The sequence below is a fragment of the Corvus brachyrhynchos genome, unplaced genomic scaffold (assembly GCF_000691975.1).
Source record: "Corvus brachyrhynchos isolate BGI_N302 unplaced genomic scaffold, ASM69197v1 scaffold452, whole genome shotgun sequence".
NCBI classification, from domain to species: Eukaryota; Metazoa; Chordata; class Aves; order Passeriformes; family Corvidae; genus Corvus; species Corvus brachyrhynchos.
In genome coordinates this window covers 838,446-849,159 of record NW_008236764.1, presented here as the reverse complement: position 1 = coordinate 849,159, position 10,714 = coordinate 838,446, and the positions used below count along the sequence as shown (strand labels likewise).

General features: G+C 48.7%; 1 protein-coding gene across 2 annotated transcripts in view; it reads left to right on the top strand.

The window, feature by feature from the left end:
• Nucleotides 1–10,066, top strand: part of IGFBP2 (insulin like growth factor binding protein 2) — a 62,023-nt gene extending 51,957 nt beyond the window's left edge. For both annotated transcript variants that reach the window (XM_008644831.2, XM_017727299.1), the window contains exons 2-4: nucleotides 4,518–4,741; nucleotides 6,146–6,286; nucleotides 8,047–10,066. In XM_008644831.2, the coding sequence (XP_008643053.1) occupies nucleotides 4,610–4,741; nucleotides 6,146–6,286; nucleotides 8,047–8,214 (441 nt within the window). In that variant the 5' untranslated portion in view covers nucleotides 4,518–4,609 and the 3' untranslated portion in view covers nucleotides 8,215–10,066. The remainder of the gene's footprint in view (nucleotides 1–4,517; nucleotides 4,742–6,145; nucleotides 6,287–8,046) is intronic.
• The last annotated feature ends 648 nt before the right edge of the window (nucleotides 10,067–10,714 follow it).

The following is a 10,714-nucleotide window of genomic DNA, read 5'->3' as shown; positions in this document are numbered from 1 at the left end:
ACCCCAAGTGTGCTCACTCCTGTGCATGGTACAGTGCCAGGCCAGGACGTGGGCTTCTAGATTTGTCCATATATTCCTTGCATGGCTTTGGGCAGCACTCTCAAATATTTCTGGGCTTTTTTTTTTTTTTTCTTTAACCATGTGCAATTCAGGATGAACACCTCTCTGTCTTCAGGGTAATTAATGAACTGCAAAGCCCTTAGATGTCTTCAGAAGGGAAGTAAGTGCTGGCCAAAGGAGGCTGTGATTGCTGTGGGAGGGAGATGTCAGCCCCATCCAGCCCAGGACACAGCCGGGACCCCCAGTTAATGGGGTTTCAGGCAGGGTGTTGAAGGCCACTTGGGTGAAACTTTCTGTGGGTCTGGGGCCTTAATCAGCATTTAAACACTGTACAAACACCCTGGGCAGATAAGCAAATGCACGTGAAACCCTCTGGGCAAGCTGTTGATGAAGGAAAGCAAGTGCAGAGAGAGCAGGAGCAGCACTGGGGAGGGCGGCTGCAGTCCTTGGCATGGTGTGTGCTCCCGTGATACAGCCTGGCCCTCCTGTGCTAAGTGAGTGCTACTGGCTCCATCCCGTCCTGCAGCCCAGATACGCTTCAGGGCTCTTCAAAGGGATAAAAATATATTTTTAACCTGAGGCAGCCGCCTTTTTTTTGTGTGGTACATTTTTTCTCATAGCTCTGGAAGTGACAGGTTGTTTTTCAGCCCCTCTGTTTCTCAGCTGTCTTGGCAGAGGTGCCTAGAGGTCTCAAACCAGATTCCCGAAAATTTTAGTACTGGAAATTGGTAGTCGCTTTTGAAAATGTTGGCGAGACGGTGCAGCTCCCTACAGACATTAACTGATGGCCATTGGAACAGGCTTTTTCCTCAGCCAAGTCCTCACCCCATTGAAGCCAATGGGAATTTTCCTTAAAAAAGGCCATAAAGAAATTGTTTTCTTGGCAAGGAGAGAGGTGTTTCATGGACTCTACATCAGTGTTCAGGAGAACTTCAGCTACCTGCTTAGATTCCTGCCACATTTGTCCCACCCTGTGCAAAGCTCTCTACCTTTTGATCCAGAACAACACAGGAGATGTTTTCCACATGCCATATGAGAGAACTATAAAACAATTGTTTTGGAGTTTGGCACCACTCCCTTACAGATACATTTAGTGTGAATTGAAATTGGTCAGCTAAAAGGTGTTGGCCAGGATGACAGACAGATTAGGGCTGTGTATCTTGAGGCTATTGCATACCTGCCCATCCCATGCTGGTAGGGGTGGTAGGTGGCTTCATTAGTTCATGGATAGTCATAAACAAGCATGACTTGCAGCTTTTGGGCAGCATTAAAAAGCATTATCTGGCTGTAAGAGGGGTTGTTTGGCTTGTGGCATGCTCTGTGCTCTCCTTACCTTGAGTCTTTTATCTCTCCACTCTTCTTGTTGCTCCCTGGCCCTTTTGCTCTTTCAAATGTGGTCCATCACACCTGGTGCTCAGCCTCCTCCTGTGCATGCAGCTTGTCCTTAAAGAAACACTGGTGCTTTGCACATAGGGCCAACCTCTTCTGTCTCATCTCCCTTCCCCTGTGATGAATCCATCCCTGGAAGCTCCAAGTCAGGATAGCTTCTCCTAAGAGCAGCACCAGATTTGGGAGAGGGAAAAGCTGTGATGGGGCTCTGGCATCAGCCCCAGGTGAACCAGTCCAGCTTGGCAGCAGGGTCAAAGGCATGGCTCACCATGGCCGACTTGGCCTTGGAGAGGAGTGCTTACAGTCAACAGCAGCTAGACCTTCCTGGCCTCTGATCCAGTCTTGCCCCTGTGATGGTGCCTGGGGAGCCAAGACCAATCTCTCCTGTTCTTGGGTGTGTTCATGCACATTGGCTTGCACACTCCACTCCCATCGGTGGTTTTCTTTGGGCTGATATTTGTTAGCATTGGAAAGTGAGAAAAATGAACAAAAATATTATCAGAAGCAGGTTTTGTGAATGAATCAGCCGACAAGAGGCTTACCAGCTTGCCTGCATTTACTAGCACAGTGCTTATTTGGGCAGATGTCTATATATTTTAGTTGGAGGCAGGAAGGAGTGAGAATGGATGGGGGAAGACATCACTTCCAGTTTGCTGCTTTTCTGTCAGTTTGTACCATCTTTTTCTGAATGAAGCAGAGGACTGCAGTGTGTCTGAGAAGCTGCCCTGCTGCTGCCCTTGTTCTGCTGTTGTTGACAACTTGGGGGACACCAAGGAGAGGAGCACAAAAGAGGTCAGAAGGCTAAAACTCTCCTAAGCAGTTTGTTGAGGATCAGGGCCTGGCCAGCCTTGCCCATCTCTTCATGGTGCTTTTTTATTTGATCCCCTCTAAAGACAGCCTCATGACCTTCTCTCTTCTCTCTATGTGTTTCTAATTAATGGGGAGACTGGCGTATAAACAGAATATTCCTGGTCAAAATATTGCTTGCCTGACTCCTAGGATTATGGCCAGATGGCAATCACCAGATAGCAGCCTAGACTTTGAGCTCTCCCATCTGGCTATCAAACCTGGTCTCAGTTCTCATCTGGAACCAGACTTGAGGAAAGTAATGGACTTTGCCAGATTGGTTTTGCCCCATGTTTGCTGTTCAGTTGCTACCTAAGCAGCTAAAAACCTGCAGACCAAATGCATTTAGTATTTCTGGAAACTGTGAAGAAGTTCAAAAAGATACTGGACAAATCCACTGAGGGATGGGTCTTTTGGTAGCTTTTAAATCCTGTGGGTCAGATGCAGTCTTCAGCCATGAAAGTGCTTTTACTGCTGGTCTGCAGCACAGACTGGGAATGGTCCTTCTGCTTCCAAGTAGCTGCTGGTAGTCTCTCATGAATGGCAGGCTGGGCTGGATGGCTCTTTCATCCAGCCCACCTGGGCCATCTTGGCATCAGGCAGGTCAGCTGCATGTTTGCTGAGTAAGTTCAGACAAAACTCTTCTCGCAGTTTCTCCTTTGTGAGTTTGGGGTTGTAGTACCTGAAAAGAGCTTAGAAAGCTGTGGCAGAAATAAAACACTTTCTATTATGATTTTTCACTCTGTCATGACAGTAGGGCTAACAAAATGTTGTGATGCAGATTCTGAAAAAAGGAACTGTTAACATCTGTAAATGCTCTGTATGCTTGGTCCTCTGAGAAGCAGGAGAGATCCATAAATTAACTACTGTTACATGAGCTAAAGCACTGCTTGCACTGCATCATACACAGTTTGATATGATTTCTTTACCTCTAGATAAAGTGCCCGAGTTCCATAATGCTGGGAAGCTGAAATTGGAGATGCCCGAGAGAATTCTGATGCTGGGAGGTTGGGTGCTACAGTTCTACTTTGGCAATACTGACAGACACTTCTTGTTTGTCACCACAACCAGAACAGCCTGGTCCTGTCTCCTGGTGTGGTACCTATGGAACTGCTGAAGAGGTCTTATATGGAGAGATACATACAGAGATGTACAAAACCTGGCCTGGGTTGTTGCACTGAGAGGTGATGTGCATATGTGGGTTCAATCCTAATTTGGGCTGGAAGGGACCTCTGGAAGTCTTGCTTCAAGTCCCAGCTTAATGCAGGGTCAGCTTCAATATTATATTCAGCTATAGTATTAGATGTGCTTGCTCAGCCAGATCAGAGGGATCAGCTGTCACCTTCTGGGCATTTGGAGCAAACAGGATGAATTGAAATCTGTCCTCATTGCCACTGCAAAGTTCAAAGAGACCTGTGTCTGCAGCATTGTGACCATTGTGTCCTGCTGTGGGAAGGTTTGCTCTCACAAATTCCTGGTGAATTGGGAAAATGCATAAAGCACAGAGCAGAGGAGATGGAACAAGTCCAGAAATCCCCAGATTTCTGCTAACTGATTTTTGAAATGGCTGAACTAGCTGGGATCTCGTGGCTTTCAGCAGTGGCAGAGTTGTGACTGTTCCACTGTCAGCAGAAGTGGCCAAATGCAGAAGTAGGTAGAAGCTAAATGAGTAACACAGTGTATGACAAACAATGGGAAAGATGGTATGGCAAGGATGATGATCACTGAAATGGCAGGATCTCCAAATGATGTTAGGGAGGCTTTTGAAAGCAGGCCTGAGAATTTGTTTTAGCACATGAATATTGAGTAAGTATTCCTGGAGATACTCTGGGGGATGATAGATGGACTCAAGGTATTGTTGCTAATCACTGTGGTCTTAAGTGTTGGAGCTGAAGTACACTTGGCATCTGTAACCCAACTGGACTTCTGATGGGAAAATTGCATTCTTGGGAAGTAATTTAGAAGGTCACAGAAAAGCCAGAAAGAACTTCTCCAGCAGCAATTGCTCTTTAAACCGTCTTTTAGAGTGGCAGTAACTCCAGAATGAAAGGATCTGTTCTCACCTTCCAGATGAAAGGGCTAATGCAATTTAAAATTTTTGCATGCAAAGATTTTATGGCTTGCCCCCCAGCCACATCTGAAAATGATCCAGGGCAGGATGAACACGTGAGGCAGCGCCTGACTGAGCTGGACGCTTTCCTTGTCTGCCCTGTCTACTGCAGATAATGGTGATGACCGGTCCGAGAGCATTCTTGCTGAGAACCACGTGGATGGCACTGTGGGGATCTTGAGTGGAGCTGGAGGGAGGAAGCCCATGAAGACAGGCATGAAGGAGCTGGCGGTGATGAGGGAGAAGGTGAACGAGCAGCAGCGGCAGATGGGCAAAGTCAGCAAGGCCCATCACAACCACGAGGACTCCAAAAAGTCACGGCTGTCGACGGGCAGGGTGAGAGGGCAGAGCTGTGGGGAGCTTAGGGGGGCAGCTGTGAGCTCACTGGAAATGCTGAATACAAAGCCTTAATGGCATCTGCAATAAACTGTCTTAAAAACAGAAAAAATAAATTGAAAGAAAAAAGTGGGGAGAGCAAAAGAGGAAAAGAAACCATTTTTGGCCTGATGCTGGGGCCAAACATCTGATGAACTTTGATGTGCTGGTCAAGAGGCATTATTTTCAATGCAGCTTCACCTCTGGAAGGGGGGCTTCTGCTGGCTCAACGCCGACCTCTGCAGGGGTGCAGGCATGCCCTTTGCCCATGGACTGGCTTTCTCACACGCTTTGTCCCTAAGCAGGCATGGCCCAAGGGGATTTGAGGGAGCAGAAGCGGGGCTGTCTTCCTGCTGCAGGGCAGCCCCAGTCCACTGAAGGGAGGCCACAAGCCCCGAGGATGAGCTGTGTGACTGTCCTGTAGCAGGGAGAGTGCTCTAAGTCCTCCCTGTCTCCTTCTTGCCTGTCCCTATCGCTCTGTTATCCAGTTCTTGGCCGTGGTTTCCCTCTAGTGGGAAGCTTGATCAAGGCAACTAGATGGAATGGGAATGGGGATGGAGATGGAAACCCACTCCAAAGGGTCCACAATATACATCCCTGTAAACATACAGAGTAATAATATCTGGGGAGCACAGAGACAGAAAGGAGCTTTAAAAGAGTCCTCATGCCTTCCAAGGACTAGGCAAAACAGAGGTTCAAAATAAAATGCAGGCACCGTCAACTTTGAGAGCTCACACGCTGCTGCTGCTCCTTTGCAAAAAAAACCCATCACCCACTGCAAAAGCAGAGAGGTGTGGACTCAGTTTGGCTCACATCAGGCATATTTCAACCACACTGCCTTGGCTGGAAGCCCTGTCCCAGAGCTGCTGTGGAGCAAGAAGGATGCCTCCAGAGGCTGGCTTTGGGTACTCTCATTCCCAGGTCTTCCCCTCTACTCCCATGGAGTCTCACATGCTTTTGAGTTGCAATTCTGGGCAAAAACTGCATCACAGGTGTGCACTCTGGGCTATGCTTATGGAAACCCTCCTGGTCTCTCTGGACTAGCCCTGCTTCATGTCACTTGACACCACCAGTGGGAGCCATGGTAGCCTCTCTGAGGTTCCTCCTCCTCTCTGTATCTAGGAGTTGGGATCTGGTATTATGTTGGCTCCTGGCCATGTCAGGTACATGGGAGAGATGTGCATGTCTATGCATGACTTTGATTCTGGGTGCCTGGAGGTGAAGTCTGCAGCAGGACCCAGTGGCAAACCTGTGTCTTTAGGGATGCACACATCCCTACTGATGTTCCCATTGTCCGCACTGTTGAGGCTGAATGATACTATTATCCTGATATATTTTTTTTTCTGCTTTCTGGGCTGTTTTCAGACCCCTTGTCAGCAGGAGCTGGATCAGGTCCTAGAACGCATATCCACCATGCGACTGCCAGATGAGCGAGGGCCCCTGGAGCACCTCTACTCCCTTCACATCCCCAACTGTGACAAGCATGGCTTGTACAATCTCAAACAGGTAAGTGGGGGGAGTGGGAGCTCTGGGGCTGACTATGCTTCCAGCAGCAGCCCTTGGCTCACTGTCTGTCCCCATCATGTGCAGACACAGAACATGCACAGTTCAGGGCTGGGCTGATACCCTGCACATGATGTGAGGTGTGGGGTAAACAGCTGATGCTGCATGTGGCATGGACAGGTTTAGTTAAACCCATCTGCAAGTTTGCAAGTGGAGATGAAATCCACATCTACATATGGCTGTGGGCAGTCCAGAGATGGAGAATCAGTGTAGTTCTTCTTTCCCACAAGAGCTGCTTATCTATTTTCATGAACTTTGAGCCAGGTCTTGTCCAATCTGGGCCCTGCTGCAGGAAAAAAGCAGAGAAGGACTGAATGATGGCCAGTCGTGCAGAGAAAGCAAAAAGCACTTCTGGGAGTCACGAAGGTTTCTACTGCACTTTACTGGTTTTCCTCCACAAGTCAAGGCTGGTCCCACAGCTCCAGGAGAGATTCCTTTCAGGCAAGGTGGGGGTCGGGGTGCAGCATGCTTCTGAAGGTATTTATGGGACCCAGAAAGACTCAGACAACTCATGTGTCTGAATTCTGACTTCTTGGCTTCATCTGTGCAAAACCACCAGGTATCAGTGGCTGAGGAATGGGGAAAAAACTGCCAGGAAAAACAGCAAAACCACCAGCTGGTGCAGGGTTGACTGGAGTCACCTGTGAATAGTATCTGGATATGAGGATCCCTTATAGATGAGCCTTTGGAGGGGACTCCTGCTGTTTTCATGGCTAGACCTTTTACTCAGGGCTACTTCTACCCCTTGATCAGAAACATTAAATAACAAAAATGGGATGCTCTGAGATAATCTCCCTCTGTCCCTTCTCCTGTCTCTGTCCCACTTGGACCCTCACCCTCTGTCTCCCCGTGAAAAGCCCCATGGCTGGCTGGATCCCGCAGCATGAGCACAGTTGGAAGAGCTGGATGGAGCAGAGCTGGCAAATTGCCTGTAAGATGAGCTGTGTCTGGGGAATGAGCCTGGACACTGCAGTGATGCTTTGTGTGCTGCTCCTTGTGTCTGGGGAACAGGTCAGCCTGCACTGGCCTGCCTGGAATAACCTCTGCATCTACTACACCCTGTTCAGAAATGTATCTGCTGGGGATAGAGGGATGAACATCAGGTTCAAAGTGCCTGCAGCACTGCAGGGCAGGAGGAGGACAATAACCATTAGGCCAAGGAACTTCTCTCTAACAAGACTGGGAGGACAAAAGTCCAGGTCCAGATGCACCATGGTCCCTACCTCTGTTCTGAGATTAGTGAATCTCTGTTTGGTCTGTCTGTGGGGGCCTTGATCAGATGTTTGTTTAGCCTAATCTGCAGGTGATAAGAATCTCATACAGCTCCTCTGTCAGGGTGTCTCATCCCTCTTTCCTGAGGGATCTTTGTCTCTTTGGATACTTTCATCCACAGCTGGCAAAGGGTGATGCATTTCAGGGACAGTTGTCCTTCTAGTTCATTAAAATTGGCTTCTTGGTCCCTGGCACAACCCCTGGGGAAAGAGGTTCAGCCTTCATGCTGGACTGCTGCAGTAACAGTGCTGGTGCGGCATAGGCCCTGCAGGGGTTTGAGTATGGCGTGCCATGGATCTTGCCTAAATCCAAACTAGTGCCAGAGAAACCCCAGCTCTGTCAGTGTTGTGGCTTTGGGCTGGTTGACCTGGGAAGTGGTTTGTTTTGTCCCTCTTTTCACTCTGACACCTGTCCTGTTCCTCTCCACACAGTGCAAGATGTCGGTGAACGGGCAGCGTGGTGAGTGCTGGTGCGTGGACCCCATCCATGGGAAGGTGATCCAGGGTGCACCCACCATCCGCGGGGACCCCGAGTGCCACCTCTTCTACACAGCCCATGAGCAGGAGGACCGGGGAGCACACGCCCTGCGGAGCCAGTAGACAGATGTGATCCTGCTGGCTGGAGGTGGCTCACTGTGGCCCCAGTGCTGGATTTTACATGGGTTTCAGCGTGTCTCTTTAGGCTCTAGAAGAGACTGGGGTTGGGTCCTGTGTGCTGCCCTCCTTCCTCAGCTGCCTGGTTCCTGGGGAGGGGAGGGATAATGGGAGGGGAAAGGTGGTGGGGGGTTTGCAAGGAGAAGGGACTGCTTTCTTAGTCTTTCACCCAACGTAAACCAGAGAACTGGTCTTTTTTGCTCCTCGCCCTGCAGCCCTGCCCTCCCTGCTGTTCTGCGGCATCTTTCTGCACCCTCCAGCACAGAGTGCCGTGTGCTCCCTGGCCCCTCCCAGGGGACAAAGCCCCTTGCTATGGGTGGGAGAGGATAAAAAAACCGAAAGAGCCCAGCCTTTTCCCTTCTTTTTCTCTCTTCCCCAAGACCAAAGACTGTAAATACTGTCACCTGCTTCTTGTGTCCTGCGAGTCAGTCCCCTGCGCCCCAGCCCAGCCGTCAGTCCTGGCATGGGATGGAGGGAAGGAAGAAAGACCCTGGATTCCCAGCTGGAACATACCACCGCTGCTGGGATGTGTTCCCCAAGGAGGCAGCAGTGATATGCTGAGGGAAAGGGCTAAAGATGAGACAGCTGCCACCCTGCCCCCTAACAACACTCCTGGGTGCTTCCTTTCCTCATGCTGGGGCACAGCCAACTCCACAGGGACCCAGCTTCAGCCTCTGGTCCAGGAGCATGGGGCCTTTGGGTGACAGCAAAGCTAAATGCTTGCTTTTCCAGGGGATTTGAAGGGCTTTTGCACAGTATTTCTTAGGATCAACTTATTCCGAGGGAGCTAAAATGAACTTGTTGAGGCTGGGTGGAAGGATGCCTGTGTAGATTTAGGGTAACAAGCCAGGGAATGTCTCTCTTTCTCTCATTCATTTTTTCTTTATTTCTAGATAGGAAAAAAAACCCATCTAAAACCTGCGTTCCCAAGCAGTTGCCCTTGTCCCTCCATTTTTGCTTGGGACTGAAGTGAGCATCTGTTATTCAGCACCTAACTTTTTCTTTTTGTAAGTAAATTACAGTATATATCTTGCTTTGTAAAGGCCTTTACACGGACACGCACACACACACACAGACACACACACTCCTCTGCCCACATACACATTTGTATAGATGAAATCCAAATGATTCCAGGTGCTCTGAGCAGTTTTGTGCTGGACATGCTGACAAGAGATGTGTCTCTGCTGTTAATTCACCTGTTGATTTCTTTCTGTACAGAAAACAATGATGCTGAGAATAAATAACTTCCCCCTTGCCTAAGCAAGGAGGTTTTATTATTTTCTTCCTTATTTTTTTTTTAAATAAGGAAGATGTCCTTTTTGGAGCAATTGCAAAAGCTTTCTCCTTAGAGTAAAAGTCTTGGGCTTTCCTTAAATGGTTTGTTGTTTCTTGTCCCCCTTCTTGGACCCACATTTCAGATCCCAAGTGTGAAGGGCACAGGTAGGCTCTGTAAATTAAGGCCCTCATGACTTTGCAGGGGTTTGGACATGACAGTGGAGGAGACAGGGGAAGGATCCCCTTTGGAAAGTTGGGGATGGGCATATGTGGATGTGTATGAATGGGAGCACATGAAAGAAGAAGAAAACATGCCTCCATGCAAAACCAAGTAACTGTAAAAATGATGCTACCTGTTTTCTGTTAACATCTGAGGGTGTTCTGCTTTTTCATATAAAACTTGCACATGCTGGCTCTCATTTGGTTTGTAATTTGTTTCGTTTAGGAATAGGGAAGTTTTCTTATGCGTTTGCCATTTTTTCTTTTGGAAAAGCTGAGCTACATAAAGTTGGAATAAATTAAATAGGATGCCAGAAAACTGTTGTCTTTCCCCTCCACAGTGCTCACAGGATATGTTTCTTTGCCTGATGCATTGCACGCAGATTTGTCCCTGTTCATCCTTTGTCCATGGCCGAGAGGCAGTAATGGGAGTTATCTTTTCATTGTTACTGGCCCCGGTTGTGTGAGCAGGGAGGAACTGGTGTCACTCATCCTTTGCCTGGCTATATTCCTGCTATACACATGGGTCCTTGTGAATGTGTTGGGAAGGTGCAGGGACGTACAGGCTTGTGCACAGCCAGAGTTTGGCTGAGCTGCTCCACTTACGGGCCTGTGGAGAGAGGTCCTGCACCTTTTCCCAGGGTGTGAAGTGCTGCCAAAGGGAGCATGACAGCAGAGCTTGGTATTTGGACATCATAGGAGGGCAAATAATAATAAAAAATTAAACCCACATTCCATTCAATTAAAATTGCAGCATTGAAGGAGAGGCCCTGTATTGGCCCCAACATCCAGCATCCAGGTAGCTGTCGTTTCCTTTGGACTCCCCAAAGGGAGGCAAAACCACTGGGCTTCTTCCCCTTCTACTTTCTTGTACCCCCTGCCAGGAGTTTGGGACTGACATATGTTGAGGGGCTGGCCGGTGGTGAGGAGCACCAGGAAACTGTATGGGGAC